The 26,312-nt window shown below is 40.8% G+C and overlaps 2 protein-coding genes across 16 annotated transcripts in view; one reads left to right on the forward strand and one right to left on the reverse strand.

Moving 5' to 3' along the window:
• NEK5 (NIMA related kinase 5) overlaps positions 1-13,451 on the forward strand; it is a 62,967-nt gene extending 49,516 nt beyond the window's left edge. For 6 of the 13 annotated variants that reach the window (XR_002801001.2, XM_014732064.3, XM_070239677.1 and 3 more), the window contains 3 exons: positions 3,718-3,789; positions 4,175-4,286; positions 11,810-13,451. Coding sequence is in view for 8 of the 13 variants with exons in the window: in XM_014732064.3 (XP_014587550.2) it covers positions 3,718-3,789; positions 4,175-4,286; positions 11,810-11,936 (311 nt within the window). In the remaining 5 variants the exon portion in view is untranslated. Of the gene's footprint in view, positions 1-3,279; positions 3,398-3,717; positions 3,790-4,174; positions 4,287-11,809 lie in introns of those variants that run through there. The other 7 variants (XM_005601187.4, XM_070239679.1, XM_070239682.1 and 4 more) reach the window with 4 other exon arrangements.
• The window catches only part of ALG11 (ALG11 alpha-1,2-mannosyltransferase), a 54,676-nt gene that overhangs the window by 25,611 nt on the left and 2,753 nt on the right, over positions 1-26,312 (reverse strand). For 2 of the 3 annotated variants that reach the window (XR_011427722.1, XM_070239683.1), the window contains exons 2-3: positions 25,181-25,411; positions 20,221-21,149 (exon numbers count right to left, since the gene is read on the reverse strand). Coding sequence is in view for 2 of the 3 variants with exons in the window: in XM_070239683.1 (XP_070095784.1) it covers positions 20,221-21,149; positions 25,181-25,411 (1,160 nt within the window). In the remaining variant the exon portion in view is untranslated. Of the gene's footprint in view, positions 1-13,273; positions 16,543-20,220; positions 21,150-25,180; positions 25,412-26,312 lie in introns of those variants that run through there. The other variant, XM_005601188.4, reaches the window with a different exon arrangement.

The raw sequence follows: 26,312 nt of genomic DNA on the forward strand, positions 1-26,312 counted from the left end.
TATATCCTCTCTCTTTCCATCTTTGTAAGTAAATTAATTCATGAACTGACTGTATTTTCACATGGACAGTTTTACATTAGGCATATATGAGAAATGTATTTAACAAGTGGGATTAGAAATACAAATTTTCCTCCAAAGGTGGAGCAAAGTGTAGCTTCTTTTTTTGATTTGGTAAACTGTTACATGACTATTCATGAACACACAAGTAGAAATTTCACCATACTATAATTATTTACCTATTTTTAATCAATATGATTCATCTCAAATCATAGCACATATTATTTCCTAAAGTGCATTATAAAATAAATAAAGTAGATTGACATGTCTCATCTCTGAGGCAGTTTGGCTAATTAGAAGCAGCCTGAGTATTCCATTTGGCGCGGGAATCTGATAGCTTTTGTTTTCCTGTTTTAAGAAGACAATTTTAGGTGGCTCTTATTTTTGTTTAACAGGATAGAAGAAAGAATGAATCGCTATATAGAAATGTAAATCAGCTGGTATCAGGATGTGCAACTATGATATTACCAAGGCAACTATGTGGCCTGAAAACTTATACAAGAAAAATGGAGGTTACTTTCCCACCAAGGATTCCCTTGGAATGGTTAAACTGTAAACAAAGTCACCGACCTGAATTAATTATGCACATGTAAAAAAAATACATGTCCTTATTTAAGAGTGTAGCTTTTACTAGTGAGATTCCTTTAAAGGGATTTTATAAAGTCTTGCTACTTTAAACTTTTAATATTAGGACAAATTAAACATGTACTTGATAATGCCTGACTTTTTAATGGAATTTAGAGCTAGAAGCATCAAAGCAATTTATTTTCGAGGAGTTGGAAGTTTAAGCTAAAGACTGATGAAGGATATGTGAATAATGCTTAAATGCATGATACATAACTAATCCTTAAAGCCTTTATAAATTGTGTCTTTTACACATATAGTCAAAGTCATTAAAATTTACACAAGCAGAAAGTATGAAGACTATACGGCCGTTAGAATTATTTGAAAAAAATTTTTTTTAAAGATTTTATTTTTTTCCTTTTTCTCCCCGAAGCCTCCCAGTACATAGTTGTATATTCTTGGTTGTGGGTCCTTCTAGTTGTGGCATGTGGGACGCTGCCTCAGCGTGGTTTGATGAGCAGTGCCATGTCCGCGCCCAGGATTCGAACCAACGAAACACTGGGCTGCCTGCAGCGGAGCGCGTGAACTTAACCACTTGGCCTCGGGGCCAGCCCCTCCTTAGAATTATTTTTAACGTTGATATTGCCATCCTATCCAACTTGATAGGCAACCACATACTTTTGCATAAACTAGTACTAAAAACGTGCTATGGTCGTATGCTCATTCATGCACACTATGGCCACCCACTTTCTGGGAACTTTAACAGACACTGGGGATGGAGAGGCCAAGCGGGTGACGATCAAGACACAGCTCTCCTAAGATAAGAGCTTAACGAGAAAGAAAGATATTAAGAAATTAAAGTTAACTTTATGATCAGAGAATTAGTGTCTTGAGGGACACTAAGTGAGGAAACCAGACGTAGAGAAATGCAAGAGAAACACTCGCAGATGTTTTCTCAATCACTGAAAATAGTGGTTCCCTACCAGCTGGACACAGGCAGTAGTTTGAGATCCAAGTTTTTCATCGCAATCACTAAAAATTCACAATAAAATCACTACTGTATCTATGACTTGAATTTAAATAATAAATATAATAATGACATGTCGGTATTTTATGCATTTAACAAATATTTGAGTGTGAATGAATTTCAGTGTGAGACTGAAGGAATGCGAAATTGTCAGAGGCAGGTGACAGAAAAGACAGGGAGACAGAAAAACTTGAGCACTTACAGAAAGCTTATCAGAATTTTTTGGACTAAAGAGAAGCGTATTCATCGAGTCACGGGCTCTTTCAATCATTCATTTAAAAACCACTTAAGAATGTACTATATTCCAGAGGCTTGCCTGTGTTCTCGGGCTCTCCGCCCACGAAGAGCCTTTCATCCACCCACGCACGTGACAAAAAGGAGACAGCCAAGCTGCACGCCAGCCTCAAGGCTGTCTGCCAAGCGGCAAAAGATTAAAGAAAGCCGGAAGACAGATGTGCTGTGCCCACACGAAGAAGAGGATTGTCGGGCTGCCTGTGCTGCAAAAATACACCGACAACAGGGAGAAACCATCCGGGAAGAGACGGTGCAAAACTGAGCCTTAGATCCCTCCGGAGCCCAGGCGGGGCTTGTCGCCGACAGGGGGCTACTACGCAGAGCATGCTGATGGCAAGGTGACCGTCCGGAGACTCAGAAAGCGGCAGGAGCCCAGTCCCACTACGATTCGACCACTGGCCACAGTTCCCACCAGCTTCCCTCCCAGTCCTCGCAGCTGCCCCGCTGTGGGGACCAGCCAGCAGCGCCCAGCGCAGCGAGCAGCGCGGAGGCCTGTTGTCAACACGAAGGCGGGGGGCCGCGGGCGGGCTCTGAGGAAACCTTCTGGGACCCCCGGAGAACCAGACCTGTGACCGGAATCGTCCAGACCACGCCGGCGGCCGTGCTTGCGCGAAGCCTGTGCTGGAGGGCCGCTCAGCATCCTCGACGTCTCCTGGAAGATGGCGCTGAGGCCGACAGCAGAGGCCAGACGGAACCAGGCCTCCCCAGATGCCGCTGAGAATGATCCCTCGGAAACCGTCCGCTTGCTCCTCTCCTACGGTGCTGACCCTGCTTTGGCTACGTACTCATGGAGAACCATCATAAAAATGATCCACAGTGAATCCGTGGAAGAGTTTTTAACAGATCCTTAAATGACCTCAGGGCTGGGGGGAGGGGAAATGGGGAACTGTTATTCAATGGGGGTAGAGTCTCAGTCACGCAAGATAAAATTCTAGAGATCTGTTGTACAAGAATGTGCACATAGTGAACAATACTGTATTGTACACTGAAAAATTGTTCAGGATAAATTTATGTTATGTGTATATTACCATAATAAAAAACCCCACAGATCTCAATGACTCAAAAAATATTCAAAATTCCTTAATTCTCTAATGAATTGTTTTATTATGATCTCTTTGAATCAGGATCTAAAATATTTGATTGATATGTAAAAACCAAATAAACAAAAATAGCTCAGATGAATAAGCCTCTGAATGTGAGGAATCTTTTTTTTTTTTGAGGAAGATTAGCCCTGAGCTAACTACTGCCAATCCTCCTCTTTTTGCTGAGGAAGACTGGCCCTGAGCTAACATCCATGCCCATCTTCCTCTGCTTTATATGTGGGATGCCTACCACAGCATGGCTTTTGCCAAGTGGTGCCATTTCCGCACCCGGGATCCGAACTGGTGAACCCTGGGCCACCGAGAAGGGGAACGTGTGAACTTAACCACTGCGCCACTGGGCCAGCCCCTGAATGTAAGGAATTTTAATTATACCTTATCCAATTTGTGTCACTTATATTTTCCTTTTTATGAATATACAATAGTGATAGAAGATTAAAAATGTATGCTTAGAAAGGACTAAAAGAGTTCTTACAACAATTTATATTTATAAAATATATATTCTAAGGGCTAAGAAAAATGTGTCATTTTATTGGGAACATTTTCTTTGCTATGGGTGTGTAAAAGAAAAGTGCATCTTATAATCAGTGGAATCTTAGAGTTGTTGAGAGGACGCTGGCTTGCTGTAAAGAAATGAAATAGTGTACTATCTTCAGTCTCATCTTTTTCCCAAAGGAAAAAAGTGCATTTTAAATACCAACAATAAATCCACCCTGCAGCCACCAAAGAAGATAAAGCTCTGTGGGGGTGAGTTTGTGCTTTGAGTTTTCTCTGCAGACATTAATAATTAAGCCTAACCATAACCAACTCTTAAGTTTGAACAACACAAAATTTTCTTAGATTTTCTGTACGATCAGAGCATTCGCCTGCGAAGTGGGAGTTTTTTGTCTCTTTGTCTCTGATCCTTGTTCCTCTCATTTCTTCTCGTCTTATTGTGTTGCCTGCGACCTTCAGTACAATGCGGAATAGTCGGGGTGTCAGTTGTCATCTGTGTCTCATTCTGTTGTAATGGAAATTATTGAAAGGTTTTACCGTTATGGTTGCTGTTCACTGCAGGATTTTTGGTATAGACCCCTCACCGTGTATGGGCTGGGGAGCTTTAATCTCTCTCTCTCTGTCATTTCTTTAACAGTGGGAGCATTGAAACCACGGCTTCCTAAAGAAGAGGAGGGGAAGGTGGAACTGGCCTCTGGCACTGAGGTAGATGAGGAGCAACTAGACCCAAGATCTGATGATGACGATACGTAAGTCCATCACATCTGGATGCCTGACTCAAGCACTGTTAGAAAGTGCAAATGCTGTTGTTGACACGTAGAAGATAGCCTCAGAGACCTCGCTGAGCAGACCACGCTTTTACGATATATGTGGGTTTCTTTCTGGGCTCTCCATTCCTTTCCAATGGCATTGTTCTCTCTCTCTGCATCAATGATGTTGTGTCTTAGTTACTGTGACTCTCTTCTACCTTTTGCTATCTGGTGGGGCCAGTCCTCACACCTTCTTCCAGTCTCCACACCTTTTTCTTCAAAATGATCTTAGAGGTTGTTGCCCGTTACTCAACAGATACGTCTTTGCATTCTCTTGTAAAGTGTCGTGAAAAACTTTGTTGGTTTTGATGAGAATATTACATTTTTTAATTTATGGGAATTGACATCTTTTGTGATTATGAATATGGTATAGCTCTCCAGCTGTTTATGTCTTTTTAAATATTCTTCAGTATTTTTACTTTTCTTCATGGTATAGGCACCACCTAATTTTGTTGTTGTTGTTGCCATTATTAACAGGGTCATTTTTCTCCCACTGTGTTTTCAACTTGGCTACTACTGCTGTATAGAACGCTATCGACATTGTATCCTGTAACCTTACTGAACTCTCTTATTAGTTTTAAAGTTTGGAATCCTGTGAATTTTTAAAATTTTATTATAATTTACTTTTTAAGTAGGTAATATATTCACATGGTTCCAAACTTAAAAGGTACACTCTTTTCATAGTGTTCCTGCTATCTCTTTCCCTCAGTCACACAACTCTCCTCCCCAGAGTCAACCAATCTAATCTGCTTCTTGTGCATGCTTCTGAGGATACCATTAAGATGTAAGCAAATATGTATATCTTGTGTATTTATGTATATATATATATACATTTTTTTTTTTGAGGAAGATTAACCCTGAGCTAACATCTGCCGCCAATCCTCCTCTTTTTGCTGAGGAAGACTGGCCCTGAGCTAACATCCGTGTCCATCTTCCTCTACTTTATACATGGGACACCTACCACAGCATAGCCTGCCAAGCAGTGCCATATCTGCACCCAGGATCCAAACTGGCGAAACCCAGGCCTCTGAAGTGGAACATGCACACTTAATCACAGTGCCACTGGGCCAGTCCCATTTAACCACTTTTTAAAAATCAGAATTTCTACTTTATTTGCATTTTGGACAGAGATTGTTGGCTGAATTTTGGTGATTTAAAAAAATGTAGAGGCCGGCCCCATGGGTGAGTAGTTAAAGTTCCACCCACTCTACTTTGGTAGCCCAGATTCACAGGTTTGGATCCTGGGCGCAGACCTACTCCACTCATCAGCCATGTTGTGGAGGTGTCCTACATACAAAATAGAGAAAGACTGGCACAGATGTTAGCTCAGGAACAATCTTCCTCAAGCAAAAAGAGGAGGATTGACAGTGGATGTTAGCTCATGGTGACTCTTCCTTAGGGGGAAAAAAATTATTGGGACTCCTATTGTTATTTAGTACAGTGTCAATTTTATGACTGTTACATACGTACTTGAAAAACATGCAATTCTTACTATTTTGGGAGTATATATGTTCAATATAATTATCTATTATATTAAGCTTAAAACAGTTTTGTTAAAGTATTCTGTAATCTTTTTTTTTTTTTCTGTTTTCTCATTTCCTGATAGAGGTACATTAAAATTTTCAACTATGTTTGTGGTTTGATGATTTCTCCTCATAATTCTATCTCCTTTTCAATGTACTTTAAATATTTAGAAGCCATATTCTAAATTACGATTGTTATATCAGTTGGGTAGAGTGTCCCTTTTTTTGCATTATGTATTGTCACTTTTTGTTGCTATTAATGCTGTTTGCTTTAAATTCTATTTTGTCTCATACTGATATTACTGTTCCAACTTTCTAAACTTTTTATTTTATTTTTTAGTATGTTTATGATGTCTCTTCTTCTATTCTTTTATTTTCATGGTTTCCATGTGCTTTCTTTATGATCTGCTTCTTATAAAGTGCATGTGGCTGGTTGATATGGCGCTGGTCATGTGATAATCTCTGTCTTTTAATTAGTTTAATCTAAGAAAATTCAGTATAATTATTGACATATTTGGCTTTACTCAAAGCTCAAGCTTCAAGCTTGATTTTGTGTTTTCTGTTTACCATCATTTCTCATTTCCTTTTCTCCCTTTTCTTTTCTAGCCTTTTGTTAGGTGGGTAGATTTTTCTATATTACTTTTTTTTCCTCTGTACTAGTTTTGAAGATAGAGATTATATTTCTATTTTTTTAATAGTTCACTTTTATGCATCACCTACAAATTGATCTAATAAATTCAAAAGTTGCTTGGTATTCCCTTTTTCCTCCCAAACATGATAAGCATAATTTAAATAAGCAGTAAATACTTCCATTGTGATATTGTTATATAGAGTTATAATTTTACTTTTAAAAACTTTTTTTATTGTGGAAAACTTCACAGTAAAAGTAGAGAGAATAGCAAAATGAACCTTCATGTATCCATCAACTAGCTTTAACAATGACCAACATTTTTCTTTACTCCACCCACATCCCCTACACATTTTTTTAAAAATAAGTTTGGAATATTGTGTCAGACATCAAATCATTTCAACTAATTTTACCTTTTTTAAAATGAATATTTTTTATTAAACTTAATTCAACTTGCCAGTGTGGTTTATTGTTTTCTGAATTGGCCATGGTTTTTACTAGCCCTTGCTTTCCCTCTGGTTTCAGTTTTTTTCTTGTTGATGTATATCCTTTAATAATTCTTTAAGATAGGTCAGCGGGTAAGAAAGTTTTGTTGTTTACATATCCAAAATGGTTCTTATTTTACCTTCAATCTTTAGCAGTCATTTATCTAAGCATACAGTTTTAGGTTGACTTATTTTTCTCCTGGTCTGTATTACTGTTGATGAGAAATCTGCTATCAGGGGCCCGCCCCGTGGCTGAGTGGTTAAGTTCGCGCACTCCACTGTGCCGGCCCAGGGTTTTGCTGGTTTGGATCCTGGGTGCGGACATAGCACCGCTTGTCAGGCCATGCTGAGGCGGCGTCCCACATGCCACAACCAGAGGCACTCACAACCAGAATATACAACTATGTACTGGGGGGCTTTGGGGAGAAGAAGAAGGGAAAAAAAAAGAAGATTGGTAACAGATGTTAGCTCAGGTGCCAATCTTTGGGGAAAAAAAAAAGAAATCTGCTATCAGCTAGTTGTTTTTCCTTTAGGGATATGCTAACTTTCTCCATGGTATTTGCATAATTTTCTTTTCATCTTTATGTTCTTATATTTCACTGTGGTATGTCTAGGTCTGGATTTGTCTTTTCTCTGCTTGGCTCACTTTCTTCTGAGACTCCATGGCATTCTTTAATCCTGGAGAATTTTTGCCTGTTATTTCTCCAAATACTGCTCTTCTTACTCCCTCCGTTTTAGTCCTCCAGTTAGATGTATTTTGGAGCTCCTCAATCTGTCCCAGTGACTCCTAATGTATTTTTATTCTGCTCTTCGTTTCATTCTAGGTGAATTCTTGAATATCGTGTTTCAAAACTATCTGGGAAAGATCTATTAAGTTTTTAATTTAAATGATTACATATTTAATGTCTAAGATTTATAATAGTTGTTTCTCATATTTATATATTCTTGTCTCATTATTGCATGATTATTTCTCATAATTTAAAACCATTTTTAGGGGCCAGCCCCGTGGCCGAGTGGTTAAGTTCACACGCTCCACTTCGGCGGCCCAGGGTTTCACTGGTTCGAATCCCGGGCGTGGACATGGCACTGCTCATCAAACCACGCTGAGGCAGTGTCCCACATGCCACAACTAGAAGGACCCACAACTAAAAATACACAACTATGTACTAGGGGGGCTTTGGGAGAAAAAGGAAAAATAAAATCTTTAAAAATAAAATAAAATAAATATTTTTAAATGGATGCTGTGCTTTGACATACTTGCTTAAAGAGCTTTATCAAAATCTTCCTCCCTTGCTGTGATCTATTGAAAGTCAGCCCTTGCACAAGAGTTTGTAAATAAATAAATATGAATAAAAAATCCTCCATAAAAGTAATTTCATTTGGAGTTAGTTCATGGTCCAAGTTTTTTGTTGTTTTTAGCCATCTTTCTTATTTATTTATTTATTTATTTATTTTTTGAGGAAGATTAGCCCTGAGCTAACATCTGCTGCCAATCCTCCTCTTTTTGCTGAGGAAGACTGGCCCTGAGCTAACATCCGTGCCCATCTTCCTCTACTTTATATGTGGGACACCTATCACAGCATGGCGTGCCAAGTGGTGCCATGTCTGTACCTGGGATCCGAACCAGCAAACCCCAGGCTGCCAAAGCAGAACGTGCGAAGTTAACCGCTGTGCCACAGGGCCAGCCCCTTACCCATCTTTCTTACCATTAGATTTACTCACGTGTTACGGAATTTTAGTTTGTGGGCTCATTTTGTTTTGGAGGGTTTTTTGTGTTTTTAATTTTTTTCCTCCCCTTCCTATCTCTGTGTACCTCCCACGTATCTAATAGGTTTTTGTTTTCTTCAGAGGGTTCCCCTCCATTCTTGCTAGCTGGAATACTTGAAGAGCTACACCTCAGGGCAAGAGTGGTCTTGAAAAATTCCAGTAATGTTGCGTGTCTGTGTTGGCCCAACCCCGGGAGAAAAATTTTTCCTGAGAAATTTATAACCATGGATTTGCCTTCATTTGGGTTTGGAATTTGAATTTACAATACTTGGGAGATCTGGAAACGTGTATGTTGAGAAATTAACATTAAAATTAATAGTAAGGGATCATAATACCCTGGGGTCTGTAGAAGAAGTAAATATAAAACACTCTGGAGAGAGAGAATTTCAGTCCAGGCCACACTGAGTTTTCTCACTCAAGTACTGCTTAAGATGAGCTCACAGTTCCAATTTCAAAAACGGAATCCATTATGAGAGATAGCAAACACAGCAAATAGCTGCATTAGACCATAAAGAATTTCAGGTAATATAATTATCTTATGATTATTTAATATTTGTATAATAATTAATATTGTATATTTAAAATTATTTGATTAAAATAAGGAATCAAACATGAGAGAAAAGGAGATCCATCAAAAAAGAGCAGGAAGATTTGATAATTAACCAAAGAGAACTTCTGGAAGTAAAAAATCCTTCTAATAGAAGTTAAAATTTGACCAACAGTTTAAAAAACAGAATAGGTACAGTTAATGAAGAAATTAGTAACTGGAAGATAGATCTGAGGGAAAAAAAAGCTGGGAAATGTGAAAGAGGAGTTAAGAGGCATGAAGGTCCATCTAAAAGGAATTCCAGAAGAAGAGACTAGGGGAAAAGCAATATTCAAAGCAATTATAACTGTAAACTTTTTATAATTATTGAAAGTCGTGAATCACAATATCTGGGAAACAGAACAATAATCAAGCAGGAACCGTGAAAGGAAATTCACACATAGCCATATTGCTTAAGCCGTGGAGGAATGAAGACAAAGGGAAGGTGCTGTTTAAGCACATCCCTCAGTAATGATAGCCTAGCAAATGGGAGCTGCAATCACGGGTCGACCCTAAATGTAGGATCTCCAATTTTAGTGGAGCCAGCCGCGGTGGTCTAGAGGCTGAGATCTGGCACGCTCACCACTGCAGCCGGGGTTTGTTTCCCAGTCGAAGAAGCACACCATCCGTCTGTTGGTTGTTACACTGTGGTGGCTGGGTGTTGCTGTGATGCTGGAAGCTATGCCACCGGCACTTCAAATACCAGCAGGGTGACCTATGGAGGACAGGCTTCAGCAGAGCTTGCAGACTAAGACAGACTAGAGAGAAGGTCCTGGCCACCCACTTCCAAAAAAATTTGGCTATGAAAACCCTGTGAATAGCCCCAGAGCATCGTCTGATAGAGTGCTGGAAGGTGAGAGGATGGCGCAAAAGGACTGGGCAAGGTTCCGCCCTGCTACACAGGGTCGCTAGGAGTCATTGATTCAAGGGCACTGACAAGTAAATTTTAGTGGGGTCCTCTGTGATATCTAACAATCCTGTGCCTGATCTGCTTTCTTCTGAAACCCTCAGCCCTGGGCACTCACCCTCATCCACTTTGCTCTTATCATGTGACCCAGCGTCCTACTTCACAGAGAAAGTACGTGGTTTGTAGGTGAAATCATCTCGATTGTTACATAACTTCTTTATATCCACGTGAGCCCTTATCTCCTTCTCTCTCCCTATCTTCCTTATCAGAGGAAATACTACCTCCCTTCTTGTAAAGCCCATCGTTGATCTGAATCTCAGCCTTTTCTCAGTGACCTTGTTCCTATCAGTTCATCTACTTTTCTCCTTTATTTTCAATGTCTATTACCTACTTTCTCTCAGCATAGAAACACACCCAAATCTCCCCCATCTTGAAAAATACCAAAAAACCATTGCCCTCATGTTCTCTACATAGCATTGTCCTTTCAGAGCTGGGCTCCCCTCAGAGTTGGTTAAGCTCATTGTCATCACTTTCTTACCTCCCACTGCATTCTTGATCCACTGTATGGTGGCTCCTGCTACATAGCACTCTGAAATATTCTTGCAAAGCTCATCTATTACCTTGAAATTGCCAAGTCCGATTGTCATCTCTCAGTCCTCATCTTATTTGGCTGCTCCCCCTTTTTCGAAATTCCCTGCTTCCTTGGCTTCTGGGATGAATGCTCTTGGCTCTTACCAGCTCTTCCCCAGTCTCTTTCACTTGCCACTTAAATATTAGTGATTTTTGAGATGGTTTTTTGGGTCTCCGGCCTTCTTCCTTCTAAAAGTATCAGTGTTGCAGTTTTAGACACAATTTCAATTCCTGGTCCTACTAATTAGTAGCTGTGGGACCTTGGGCACATTTTTTTAACCTCTTTGAGCCTAGCTCTGCACCCCTTCCTGCCCCTACACTGCCTGAGGAAGATTAGCCCTGAGCTAACATCTGTGCCAGTCTTCCTCCACTTTATATGTGGGTCACTACCACAGCATGGCTGACAAGTAGTGTAGGTCTGTGCCCAGTCTCCGAACCCACAAACCTGGGCCGCTGAAGCAGAGAGCACTGAACTTAATCACTATGGCATGGGGCCAGCCCCTGAGCCCAGATTCTTTATAAATTGATGATAATAGTGTCTACCTCAAGTGTTGTTAGTATTAGACGAAATATAGTGTGTGTCAAGTGCTCTAGGGCAGTGACTGGCGTACAGTCAGGGCTCAATATATGGCAGCCCATTTTCTTTTCTTTTTTTCTCTTCCGTCTTCTCCTTTGAAATGTGAGAGTAGATGGGTACTAATAAACATAACGAAGGTTGTCGAACACAAGTCCAACTAAACAGAAGACTCATTCTCTCAACATTGGTTGTTTATCATCTTTAGAGAAATCAGGCGGATATGATAATCTATTACCTGGGTGAAAATGCAATTTCCTATTGCTCAAGTGCGGGTGGGAAAAGAGAAGGGACACTAATTTTTGTACTTATTCTTCAGTGTTTTGCTATCATAAAGTTGATTTTTACTGTTTATTATTTCAGAAATTTTGAAGAATCTGAAGATGAGTTGAGAAATGAAGTAGTAGAATCCCTGGAAAAACTCGCTGTTTCCAAAGAGGAAGAGAAAAGAGGGGAGGCCTGCGGTTCCTCAAGGACTCTGAGAAGTTAGGAGACAGAGAGGGGCTGAATGTGCAGAAACAGGCAGACTAAAGGAAGGCTTGGAGAACGTTTCTATTCCTGCTAATGACAAAATTTGTATTGTTGATGAAGACCAAGTCAACACTACCAACAACCAGTCAAAATATACATGTGATTATTGTGCTTTTTCTTAAGCAACAAGTTAAGATCTATTAGCTGTAGTATCTGTTTGGGTACAAGTCATAAATATTCATTTATTGTAAGGATTTTCTAGTGATCCCAAGAACTTACTAATTGTTCTATCAATTTAGACAACAGGACTAACTTTTGAGTTTACAAATTACTATTTTTACTTTAAAATTTCTATTAAGAAATCCTTAAAATAATATATGTAGTAGGCAGGGTAATGCGGCGCCCCCTCCCCAAACTGTGAATATATTGTTACATGTCAAAGGGGAATTAAGGTTGCAGATGGAATTAAGGTTAATTCCAGCTAATCAGCTACCCTTAAAATAGAGGAGATATCTTGGTTTATCCAGGTGGGCCCAACATAATCATAAGAATTTTTAGGGGCTGGCCCAGTGGCACAGTGGTTAAGTTCATGTGCTCTGCTTCAGAGGCCCGGGGTTAAGAGGGTCAGATGCTGGGTGTGGACCTACACATTGCTCATCAAGCCATGCTGTGGAGGCATCCCACATACAAAATACAGGAAGATTGGCAAAGATGTTAGCTCAGTGACAATCTTCCTCAAGCAGAAAGAGGAAGATTGGCAACATATGTTAACTCAGGGCCAATTTTCGTCACCAAAAAATAAAAGAATCTTTAAAAGTGGAAGAGGGAGGCAGAAGAATCAGAGAGATGGCAGTGTGAGGGGCAGTTGGCCTGATGCTGCTGGCTTTGAAGATGGAGGAAGGGGCCAAAGCAAAGGTATGCAAGCAGCCTCTAGAAGCTGGGAAAGGTAAGGAAATGGATTTTCCCCAAAGCCTGCCCAAGGAACACAGCTCTGCCAACAACTTGACTGTAGCCTAATGAAATCCCCTTTAGATTTCTGACCTATAGAACTGTAAGATAATAAATTTGTGTTGTTTTAACTTAGTTTGTGGTAATTTAAGACAGCGATAGAAAACTTTAAATAAAAGATTAAAAATAAAGAATGTCATTTTATAAACCGTGATTTTGAAATTTCTTTAGTGATACTGAATATGCTTTTGTCAAGATGGGTGGGGAAAGAGGAAAAGGAACAGATGAACAGGGAAGAGGTTGGGTAAATTACAGAAGCATAATAGAATTCTCGTGAGCACTACAATTGTTTGTGGTTTAACAAGTAATTTTTTTGTTGTACCCAGTGACAGATTTACACAGACACAGTCTCCTTTGTTTATTTATTCATATCATAGTCTTGGAGTCTAGAGTATATTTACATAATTAAACACAAAGATTCTGAAAGCACTGATAATCATACTGGCAACTATCTCATAATTTTGTCTATGAGAGGACTTTGTAAAATACCTGAAAATTATTAAAATAAAGTGTATGAAGCTCCACAGTTTTTTGTATGTCTGAAACATTCATTTAAAAAAAGTCAGTTAACCCTGACAACCTATTCCTGGGTACTAGAGGCAAGACAGTTTTGTTTTGTCTTTTAAAAAGACTTCTTTCTTTCTTTAAAAAAAAATTTCTGGGGCCGGCCCGGTGGCACAGCGGTTAAGTTCGCACGTTCTGCTTTGGCAGCCCGGGGTTCGCTGGTTCAGATCCTGGGTGCAAACATGGCACTGCTTGGCAAGCCATGCTGTGGTAGGTGTCCCACATATAAAGTAGAGGAAGATGGGCACGGATGTTAGCTCAGGGCCAGTCTTCCTCAGCAAAAAGAGGAGGATTGGCAGATGTTAGGTCAGGGCTAATCTTCCTCAAAAAAACCCACATTTTTTTTGGCATGTGGAGCTTGGAAATAGTAGTAGATACTAATTCAGAATTGGGAGACTACATGAGGGGTATAAAAGGCACCACACTGGGGAAAGTTTCCAAGATAATGCAAATCACTTCTTTGTCATACTTAGATACAAATAGATTTTGTATCTACAAGATCTACATCATATTTAGATACAAATACTTTATTATACAAAGAACATGTATCATGTACTTTATTGTGCACAGCTGGGAGAATGTGAGTCACCACTGCTGTGGGTTCAAAACACAGCATGCTTGGACCACTGAAAAGCAACGTCTTCCAGGAATCCATGGTCCCCCAGAGATTCTCCAGACAGACAGGAGCTGACATATTGCTTTCACACTTTTCACGGTATCAGTCATTCAGAAAAAAACCAGAGAATACCACATTAGGAACATTGAAAGTGAATGTACATGCAAGTGATATTTTCCAATGATATGTTTGTGATAAATGAAAATCATTTTGAAGAAACCAGCTTAAAAAATGTTTTATGGAATTCCAGAATGATTTCTTCCTTTACTACATCCTCTACTTTTGCTCTGTCCATCTCAATTTTTTAATCTTTAGCCCCCTGATTGTCTTTGGGTAGATGGTAGGCTGAGTGGGCAATGGTATGAATCTTATCTCAAACACTAACTATAAGATGAGCAAAAGCACGGGGCTGGGAGTCAGAACTTCAGTTTATAATCCTACTTTTGCCATTAAACAGCTTTGTGATACTGAAGGACTCTGAGTTCCTTAAATCGTTCTTGTCTGTAAAGTTGAAAATAATAAAACTAGACTAGAGAATTTGTAGGGTTCCTTCTAGCCCCAATTTCCACTAGTCTTTCTTTCCTAAACTGAATAAGCTCCAACACAAAACTATGTTGGTGTGTCAGAACACCCTGGGACTCAGTTTTGCTGCTTTTTGATCTGATGACAAAGATGGCCTGCAGAGGAGTCAGCAATGTAATGGGGAGTAGATAATGAAGCTGACTGGTGGGATGAATGGACGGGAGGAGACTGGAAAGGAAAAATATACCCTTTTTACATGCCCCTAACACAAAGATGTATAGACTGTGAAGGAGGTCAATTTACTGAACAAGGAGGAATTGATTATGAATGCAGAAAGTGCCAACCCTTATAGGTCTCCATTGCTATAGCTGCACATGCTTATAGTACCTTTCCATGCTAGTTACTGAGGATAGAAGTCCTGGTAAATTTATACTCATTCCTAGCTACTGGTTTAGTAACCAAGACTCTGTATAGAGTCGAGTCCCAATGCACTGATAAAGACAGGATTATAGAGGACATTGACTATATATTGTCGCCTTTAATTAAAGTAACTTTTATAATTTTTGAAGTACTTTCAAATACTTCCCATCTCAGTATCACAACTCTAAAAGGTAGTGAGGACAGGTATTACCACGTGCAGATTATGGATGAAGAGTCCAAGTTTCAGAAAGATTAAGCGTCAAAAGGTCAGACGTTTGTAAATGATGACGCTGAGGTCAGGCCCAGGTATTCTAACTGCTAGTCAGATGCTCTTTGCAAAATGCCACCTTGTTATCTTATAATGCATGATGATGACAACAGAGACTGTGTGAACGGATCCGTATATTACATCATTACTATCTGAAAAACAATTTATGACGTTCTCACTCAGACCTCTTGAACGACTTGAAGCTGACTTCCGGCCTCTGAGGTGTGGAAGGGTTAAGGGATCGTGAGACTACTCCCTTGTATCAGTTCAGACGTACTGCCAGGACTAAACAAAAAGTTATTTTCACAAACACCCAGTTATGGAAAGGACTGCCGGCAGTCCGGTGGCCTCTACGCGCCTACACACACCCACAGAGCAGTCAGTCAGTTGGTCTTTTGACTGTATGCTTTTGGAACATGATTAAGCCTGCTTAGAGTTTCTTTCTTCTTTTAAGAAAATCATTAGATATATTCAAAAAGGTCATCCACAATATTGTTTAGCATTTAATGTACCAGAATTTTTGGGTTCCATGTCAGAACAACTCTAAAGTACTAATCAATTATCAGTCATCCATTTTTCTTTCAACATTTCCTTTTTTCTAAAAGAAAATTCTCTTTCCTGGTTTCTAAAGTAGAGATTTGACAAATAGGATTTTAAAAATCTGGATTATACCCAAATTAAGATTGTTCCTTTTTTTCTTTCAGATTCACATTTTTCAGAATTTGAGACCAAATACTAATCTAAAATTTTTACATTGAAACTATATAAGGTTACCTCTTCCATTTAGGAAAGGCAGCCCTTTTTCCTGGCAATAAATACCTTGCCTAGATAGATACTTCTGAGCGCACTGCTTAGGCTGACTTTACTACAATAGGGGACGAGTTTAGAAAAATATTAACATATGAAGGTGTTTAACCATTTATATAAAATATCTTTAATTTATACAGATATGGCATTATTTAAATAACTTCTCCACAGATGATAGGAATGTCACTTCAAACTCCTGATCGGAGAATCTGCTTACAGATGCACGAGCATTGTTTCTGATTTGCAGTCTCTTTTCCACAGACATGGAAAGAATATGAGCCATAGTTTCAGCATAGCCTTCTTCACTTTCAGCCAGAAATCCAGTTCTCTCTCCTTCATGAGGAATGACAATGTCAAGCTTCGGGCCCCCTGAATTGTGTGCAAGGATAATTGTGCCAGCTGCCATACACTCGACAACTCCTGAGAAAGAAACAAAAATCATGTCGTCTTTTAAGTTTCTGAATGTGTTCATAAGAACAAAGAGGAGCAGAACCCTTCAAACATTTTAAGAGCCTCATGAGAAACTCAATTAAATGTCTGTTCGTCTATAAATTTGCTCATTTAAGTTCCATGGTGCAAAATAAAATAATTTCAAGTTTTTTGGTTTTCAAAGCTTCACAATAATGCCGCTTTGTTCTTAATTAAAATAGACAAGTAGACGGAAGAATAGTTTATAAAAAACAGATATACTGGAGATAAAGTAAAAGACTAGAGAATGTTTACCAAAATGGTAGATAATTCATGGATATTGAAAGATAAAAGGAGTAAAAACATACCAAAAGCAAATTTTAAGAATTCAAATTACAGCATTAGAAAAAAAGTAAGGCACCTTAGTGAAGCATACTATTGCGGGATTGTACTTCCTGGATTGCTGGCAGGTCTGAGACAACTGTGTGCCCAATAGCAGGGTTGAACTAAATGAAAGTTTTGGTTAGTTTCTGCTAAATGATGTGGGTGAGGGTATGAACTACTCTAGCCAGCCTTTCTTTTTTTTTTAAGATTAGCACCTGAGCTAACAACTGTTGCCAATCTTCTTTTTCTCCCCCCTGATTTTTCTCCCCAAATCCCCCAGTACACAGTAGTTTATTATTTAGTTGTGAGTCCTTCCAGTTGTGGGAATGTGGGACGCCGCCTCAGCATGGCCTGATGAGTGTTGCTATGTCCGCACCCAGGATCCGAATCACCAAAACCCTAGGCCTCCAGAGGAGAGCACGTGAACTTAACTTGGCCACGGGGCCGGCCCCCCTAGCCAGCCTTTCTTAACCTCCCTTCTAGAGAGAATTAAGCCTTTCAGAAAATTATTTAGCTGACTTTCCCTCACCTCTCCAAAGGATGGCTCAGAGCTGATATTATTCTAGATGCGTAGCAGAGAAGTTAAATCATTACAACTGTTTCCTCAACACTGGGCAAGTCTCTACAAAACAGAATTTTCTGCTAATGCTGTAATTTGAACTCTTATTTGAAAAATACGGATTACCCCATCATATTCCGTGCAAGGCTGGATACCACTCCTCTGCACTCTCTCAGAGATCTCCATCCAATCGATCTTACCCTCTCCCTCCAGGGTCTGGCACCTCTCCCTCTCCGCTGGCTCCTTCCTATCAGCATTTCAGCTAGTTCAAACTCCTAAAAACAAGGCGCACGCACACACCTCTTCAGGTCACAAGTCCTCCTCTAGCTGTCGTCTCTTCTTTCACCTCCCTTTTACAGATAAACTTATGGAAAGTGTGGTTTGCACTCTAACCCCACTTGCTCACCTGTACTCAATGCTTAGCTTACCACAACTTGACTCTTTTTTTCCCAAAGAGTAGCCCTGAGCTAACATCTGTTGCCAATCTTTTTATTTTCTTCTCCCCAAAGCCCCCAAGTACATAGCTGTATATTCTAGTTGTAGGTCCTTCTGGTTGTGCTGTGTGGGACGCCACCTCAGCATGGCCTGACGAGTGGTGCCAAGGACAACTCCCCACTCTCTATTGCCGCCTCAGGTCCTTCCCCTAGACTTCCGTCTCATATATACAACTGCCTGCTGGACACACACACTTGTATGTCCCCCAGACAATTCAAACTCTACATGCTCGAAATGTGGCTCATCACCTGCCTCTATTCCCTCTCTTGGTGAAAGCCATCACCATTCACACAGGTGTCCAAACTGCAAACCCTAGGCGGTCCTCTCCGACTCCTCTTCCTCCCTCATTTAGCACACCCAATTAATCACAAGGCCTGTTCACTACCGCTTCAGAATCTCCCTCAAGCGTGTGCACCTAGCAAGTTCCGAGCACCAGCACCTCTCACCTAGGCTGCTGCAGCCCAACTCGTCTCCCGCCTTTGTAGCCTTGCTCTCCCTGCTCCTCACCGACCCACTCCCCCCACTGCAGCCAGAGTGAACTTCAGGAGACAAAGAGCTTTTAAACCCAATACTGAAAATCTTTCTAGCTTGTCCCACTTGCTCAACACGGCCGTGTGATCTGGCTGCAGATCACCTCTCCATCGTCTTGCTGCATCCTCATGCTGCAGCTGTACCACACTCATTTCCTTGAACATGCCTGCCAATGCTCCTTTTGCGCCTTCTGTCACAATGCTATTCCCTCTGCTGGATACTCTCCCCTCTTTTGCATGGCTAACTTCTAATTATTCTCCAGGCCCCAGCTTACATGTCACATCATTTCCTCGGCCAATTGTTCTCTGATCCCATGAGTCTGCGTTAGGCGTTTCTCTTAGGTGTTTCCCCATCACCCCACTCTTCCCTAGCACAGACTTGGCACACTGTACAGTAAATGCCTGGCCAACCTGTCAACAGCACTCGCAGAGCTGTCAGCCTCTGAGGGGAAGAACAGCTCCTATTTCATAGTCATACTTCCAGCACCCACCCCTGTGCCTGGCACCGTAAATGCTCAATAAGTATCCGTGGAAGGCTCCATGCAGAAGGTTCGGATCAACAAGTCTTGCTGTACGTCTGAGCTTAGTACTGTGCTACGAACCAGGGCTGGAAGGAGGATAAGGGGAACCGTAGCCTTTGGGTAGCAAACTTCACATTTATATTTTCCTACAGTGAGAGGCACAAAGTAGGCACATGAGAAATATATGTGGAACCAAATGAGACACAAAACAGTACTTGATTTTATACCAAAATGTGTGCACAACAGGAGGTCAGAGTGGAGAGAGCAGTTCGTGCTGGAATAAACAAGGCAGGCTAAAGTGAAGGGCAAGGAGATTTAAGTTGAACACTTATGATGGGATTTGGCAGAAAGGAGAGGCCACTCCAATAACGAGTACAGAATCAATAAAAGAACTAAAAGAATTACTCTGACAAGCCCACCTAGAGACAGTGGTTCTCAGCTTTTGGTCCATAACAGAATCACCTGAGGAGCTTTACCAAAATACCTCTACCTGGGCCCCACCCGGAGATCCTGATGTGGTCCTTCAGCGGGATGGGGTAGGGCCCAGGAATCTGTCCCAGGATGTGGCTGGGGTTTGGTGGGGAGAGGAAATGTAGGAGCTAAGCGCAGAGGCTCTCTGGGTTAGAATCCGGGCTCCGCCTCTTTCTGTGGGATGGAACTTGGGCAAGTTCTAAATCTTTCCATGTCTGAGTTTATTTATAAAACGGAAATAACAATAATACCTATCAAAGAGGGTTTTAGAGAGGATTAAATTAGATAATACTTGTAAAGACCTCAACAGTGACCCACACACAGAAGCAGTCAATAAATATTAGCTATTTGCTTTTTTTTTGAGGAAGCCTGGCCCTGAGCTAACATCCATGCCCATCTTCCTCTACTTTATATGTGGGATGCCTGCCACAGCACGGCTTGACAAGCAGTGCATAGGTCTGCACCCGGGATCTGAAATGGTAAACCCTGGGCCGCTGAAGTGGAACGTGTGAACTTAACCGCTGCATCACCAGGCTGGCGCCAAATATTAGCTATTATTATCAACTACATATCATTATGTCTTAAAGGATCTCCACTGAGGAAAGCACACTCGGTGGACTAGGGGAGGAGAATTAGGACTTGATGAAAACTTCCAGACTATTTTTTATCAAAACAATCTAAAATGTATATCTCATGGCACCAAACAAGTTGTTTTAAAGGACAAACTCACCAATTCCAAAATGCTCGTTCCACATGGTATGCAGACCAATTGTTGCTTCAGATAAGTAATTCTTTAATTCATCAAATGGAATGTTTATTTTAAATTCCACATTTTCCTGAACTCCGAGATCCTCAGAAAGCCTTCTCAGTTGGTCTACCCTAAGTTCGTCGTCTTGGTTCCGACAACCTCCAATGAGGACGAGTTTGAGGGAAGGAAGTAACTCAGCCTCCTTCTTACTCAGCAATTTAGCAAAGGCTGTGATCTGCAAAGGATGATTCTTTTCGGGCCGGAACTGGCCAATAGACACCAGTAAATGTCCTGGCGTCTTTTTCTCATGTAAGGGAATGTCCAGAAATGTCTGCACATCACAAGGTGGGTAAACTATGTGAGTGCAATTCCCGACCTTCCACAGTGAGAGAATGTGGTTTAGTGTCCAAGAGGAATTGACCATGACGACATCACTGCAAGAACCGACAAGTCCATAAACAAAAGCAAATAAATAGTAGTAGATGAGCTTTACTTTGCTGAGAAAACGATTCCTGGTAATGAAGGCTGCATTATTAAACCCAGTGTTTTGATTCTTCACTACAGATAGCATGTCAGTGCTGATGGTGGGATAATGAACATAGCTTCCAACTCGACAACCACCTAAATACTTAAACAGAGGAAGCGTGAAAGCATATCCCATTGAATCGATGTACACATCAGGGACACACTGCGTCAGAGCTTCCCAGCCAAGAAGAACGGATCCTAGACTTTGGCCCAGCAGTGTGAAGTGCGGATAGAGTGAGTCTTCCACAAGGTAGCGTTTCCTTAAGAAAACAAACTTCACGGGCCGCATCAATCTGATGTTAAATCTTCTGAAAGCGCCGTCTAGTATCTGCTGACCGTTGACATTAATATCGCCAGTATAAACAACATAAATGGCTTCAGGATACCTAAAATAGAATGTAATAGTTAAGAATTTCATTAATTTAGGTTAAAATCAAGCAAACAGTTGTAGATAATTTTCTCACAATCATAAAGAAGCTTATTTTTAGACTATTTTCCACTGTTTTTCATTCATTCTTTTTGGACTACTGACCCTGCTCTTTCCTAAGCCTTCCACTGCCCTACAACTAAAATGTTCATTCTCCAAATGAGACTTCTAGTTCTTTGCAATTTCTTCCACTAAGAGTCTTGCATAGGGCAGACACTAACAAAAATTGCTGATTTATGAATGAGATATTTTTAAGAAATATTAAAAATTTTTATTTTGAAAACTTTCTCAGTATAAAAATGATGAAATATTAATTACTCATAAAGAAGAGTTAAAATTCACAAAAGTTATCTTTAGATAGGATCATAAATGCTAAAGCATTACTCAGTGTTTCTTTTTTTTCTGCTGTATCTCCCCAAATCACCCCCGGCACATAGTCGTCTATCTTAGTTGCAGGTCCTTCTAGTTGCGGCATGTGGGACGCTGCCTCAAGGTGGCCTGACGAGTGGTGCCATGTCCGCACCCAGGATCCGAACCAGTGAAACCCTGGGCCGCTGCAGCGAGCGCACAAACTTAACCACTCGCCCACGGGGCTGGCCCCTACTCAGTGTTTTAATCTGAGAAATGCAAAACAGTTTTAAAAGCTAGATCTTGTGCCTACATCACAATTAGATATGATATAATTGTAACGGAAATACGTAAAAGTATACTCATGACTTTTAATGCTTTGGTCTCCCTCTGATTATGTTTATAATTATTCTTTGAGTCATAAAACATTTATTATCTAGTATGAGCTACTAGATTCTGGGGATTCAGGGATGAGAGAGTCTTTATCCTCAAGGAGCTCAGGCCAGTGGAGAACACAGATATATAAACAAATAACTGCAGAACTGTGTGATCTGTATTGATAAAGACAGCCACAGGATGCTGTCGAAGCCTAATGAAGGAGCATCTGACGACTCCTCCCCAGCCGGCTCCCAGCAGCCAGAATGATCCCCATAAAATGCAAAAAGGACTCTTTTCTCTGGTAGCTTAAAGACGGCCACAAATTCTTCATCACTTTTCTCATCAAAAGGTGGGATGGATCTATCTCCCCTCCCCTGGAATAACAGTTGCTCTGTGACTGCTTTTACAACAGAATATTGCAAAAGTGACTCCAGGCCAGTTTCTGGACCCAGGCTCTAAGAGACTGGCAGCTTCTACTTCACTGTAGGGGGAGACAGCTGTCATGTAGGAAGTCTGACTATCCTGAGATGGCCACGTTGTGTGAATGCCCAATCTAGTCACATGGAGAGGCTGCCTGTTGACAGAGATGCCCGACCAGCCCCAGCACCCGCTCCTTCCTGTCCCCTTCCCTAGCCCCAACCCTGAGTTGTTCCAGTCATCTCATCCCAGGAACCAGAAATGCGAGTGAAAAAGCCTGCAGATGACTCCAGCCCCAGCTGCCATCTAACTGCAACAGTCTGAGTATGAAGGGTTCCAAACAGGGCCGTCAACCCCCAAGCTGTGAGAAATAATAAGTTCTTGTTTTAGGCCATTAAATTTTGGGGTGGTTTATTACGCAGCAATAAGTAAGCAGAATATCATCCCTCTGTTTAAACACTCATTAGCCTTTCTATAACACTCAGAATAAAATCTAAACTCCTTCCCCTGCTCACTCAAGCCCTGTATAAGTGGCCTTCCTTGGTCACCTCCCCTTATCTTCTTAACCTTACCTACTAGAGTTCAGCCAAACTGGCTTCCTTCCTTTGAACAAGCCCAGCTCCTTCCTGTTTTCGGGGACTGGCAGTGAATTCCCTTTTCTCATTTTCACTCTTTCCATAAGGCCAGCAGTAGAGCGTGTGGTTTAGAATGTGAGCTCTACTAATCCAGCTTCCTGTCTGTCAAATGAGGGTAATAGTAACAACCTCAGAAAGTTGTGGTGAGGATTGAGTGAGCCTACACATAAAAAAACTTCAAACAATGCCTGGCATGTAGTTAAAGCTCAGGAAATGTCAGCTACTTTTGTCATTCAGATTTCAGTTAAGTGTTATCTCCTTGGGGATTTTCCCTAATTATTCAATCTTTCTTTTTTTCTCAAGGAAGATTAGCCCTGAGCTAACATCTGCCAATCCTCTTTTTTCTGAGGAAGACTGACCCTGAGCTATCATCCGTGCTCATCTTCCTCTGCTTTATACGTGGGATGCCTACCACAGCATGGCTTTTGCCAAGTGGTGCCAAGTCCGCACCCAGGATCCGAACGGGTGAAGCCCAGGCTGCCAAAGCAGAACATGAGCAGTTAACTGCTGCGCCACCAGCGGGCCCCTAATTCTCCAATCTTAAGTATCCAGAGACATTCATATTATCCTATTTTAATTTCTTATATAGCACTTCTCACCATTTGATATTTTTCTTCTTTGCTTATTACCTTGTCTCTCTCAACTAATATCTAAGGTCCACAAGAGGTACTTGATCTACCTTGATCACCGTTTAATCTCAACTCCTAGAACAACGCTTGATACATAGTAGGTCCCCAACAAATATTGCTAGATTGAATAAAATGTGCGCTGTAGCTTACGTTGAGTCAGGAAAGACTTGTAGGAATTAAGTGAGGAGAAAAAGGTATTTCAGAGAAAAAGAACAATATACAGAAAGGCAAGGAATCCAGAGAGAGCATGATGGGGCCAGCCTGGTGGTGCAGAGGTTAAGTTCTCATGTTCCGCTTTGGGAGCCTGGGATTTGCCAGTTCAGATCCTGGATGTGGACCTACGCACCACTTGCCAAGCCATGCTGTGGCAGGCATCCCAACATAAAATAGAGGAAGATGGGCATGGATGTTCGTTCAGGGCCAATCTTCCGCCGCAAAAAGAGGAGGATTGGTGGCAGATGTTAGCTCAGGGCTAATCTTCCTCAAAAAAACCAAAACCAAAACACAGAGAGAGCATGATGCTCCTGGTCCAGTATGCTGGAGCAAAGTACATGTGAAGGTACAGGGAGGGATGAGAAACAAAACACGGCAAGAGCAAGATGAAAAAGTATCTTCTAGATCATACTAATTATTTGGATTTTTTTCTTGTATGTGAGTTAGGAGTTGGTGGAGAGTATGTGTACAGACATCATGAAACTTTACCGCTGTCCTCAAGAGTTAGATAATCTAGTTAGAGAGACAAAGCTAACACACAGAGTTATGAGAAGGACAGAATAGTAGCATTAGAGTAGGGAGGGCTTCAAGGAGGCAGGAATTAAACTGGGATTTAAGAAAATTCTTTAGATTCAGGCAGTTACAGAGGATGGCAGAGGAAATTCAGGGATGGTGGCTAGAAGTCAGGATGGGCCAAGAATACAGAAATGCAGAGCTAAGGGAATTACTGTGAAGGCTTTGGAACTGTATGAAGGGAGTATGCCAGGAAGTGGGGTAACCATGGAAGGAAAACAGTTTTCAACAATAATGGAACCTATATTTTACTGTACCTTTTCCCTTCTAAAATGGAATCAAAAATATTTTTTGGAAAGGGGTGGGGAGAAGGAAGCCTAAAACATTAAGTGGTGTGTAACACCATATTCTTTCTAACATGGTAACTTACTTAAGACTATCCAACTGGTAATGACATCAAAATTAGAATCAAATAGATGCTTTCATAGAGATGATTTCCTGTGTGCCACCACTGACTAAAAGTATTCAGGTTTAAAGAACTCCACAGTACATGGTTTATTTCTGTTTATTATTCAATCTCTTTTCCACACGCTCTCCCAAGGTGCTTAGTTATCCCAACTAAATTATGCCGTAAAAGGCCAGATACTTTCCCTTCCCATTTCTTTATCATATCAACTACAATTCAATAGGATCTTGTAAGGCAGGTTGGCATATGGGAGAATATTTCCCTATTGAAAACAGTTAAAAAAGAAGCTGCAGGGTATGAATAAGGTACTAGAGAAAGATGAATTCTGGGGTAATGATTTTTTAAAAATGGTAACAATATAGCAAATTAGCCAATAAAGATGCATACCTACTTTTTCTGCAGGGCCCTTAAGGCACACCATAAAACTCTTTCTCCTCCTCCGCCAGCATTGCAGTACGGATGAAAAAATGCAATCACCATTTGATTATTCCCATTTTTGCTAGTTGACGCTGACTTTTTCTTTCTCTGTAGCAGCAGTCTGATTCCCCAAAGGATAATGACCAAACACACACACAGAGTTCCACATACAATTAGCCCAGGGAAAAATAATGAATAAAAAAACCTGAAACAAGAAGGGAAAGGTGAAAATTGATATAATGCCCCTTAAATAAAAAAACTACAAATTAACGTCTACTTTTACGTATCAACTTTATATATTAGTAGCAGAGAAAATTTTTATATCTTATGAGTCTGCTCACAAAATACTCAATTATTAAAATTCTTTTTTTTAGGAAGATTAGCCCTGAGCTAACTGCTGCCAATCCTCCTCTTTTTGCTGAAGAAGACTGGCCCTGAGCTAACATCCGTGCCCATCTTCCTCTACTTTATATGTGGGACGCCTGCCACAGCGTGGCTTGCCAAGCAGTGCCATGTCTGCACCCGGGATCTGAACCGGCGAACCCCGCCGCCAAAGCGGAATGTTCGAACTTAACCGCTGCGCCACCGGGCCGGCCCTCAATTATTAAAATTCTAATGCTACAAAATCTTCAGTGACAAAAGTGCCAAGTCCCCTTTAATTCCAATCCCCACAGCATGCTAGCAATTTAACATATTTTTTCTTTCTGATCAGCTTTACTGCTGATCAATGTTGAGCCACTTTTCTATCAACTCAGTGTATGTGTTAAGGGATTTAAAAAAATTTAACTTAAATAAGACATGATTAGGAATGGCATTTGGCCCTCAAAATGACAATATGTAGCCCAAAGAAACATGTCTTGTTGAAGGATCAATATTCCATTAGTTCAAAGTTTGGTGAGATAGTAAATCATTCGTATTCTCATTTCACTTCAAGTAGAACAATTTCTGGGGTAAGAGGAATGGAATCTAAATTTCTCCAATTCTCTTCTGAGTTCTGCTTTTGATGTGTTTACATGAGCCTAAAATCACTGCTTTCCTTTATGTGCCTCAGAATGAGCTGCCAAAAATCCACTAATGTTCTACTTCACGCACATTAGTATGCTCCC

This window comes from Equus caballus, chromosome 17, assembly GCF_041296265.1.
Source record: "Equus caballus isolate H_3958 breed thoroughbred chromosome 17, TB-T2T, whole genome shotgun sequence".
In the NCBI taxonomy this organism is placed as follows: domain Eukaryota; kingdom Metazoa; phylum Chordata; class Mammalia; order Perissodactyla; family Equidae; genus Equus; species Equus caballus.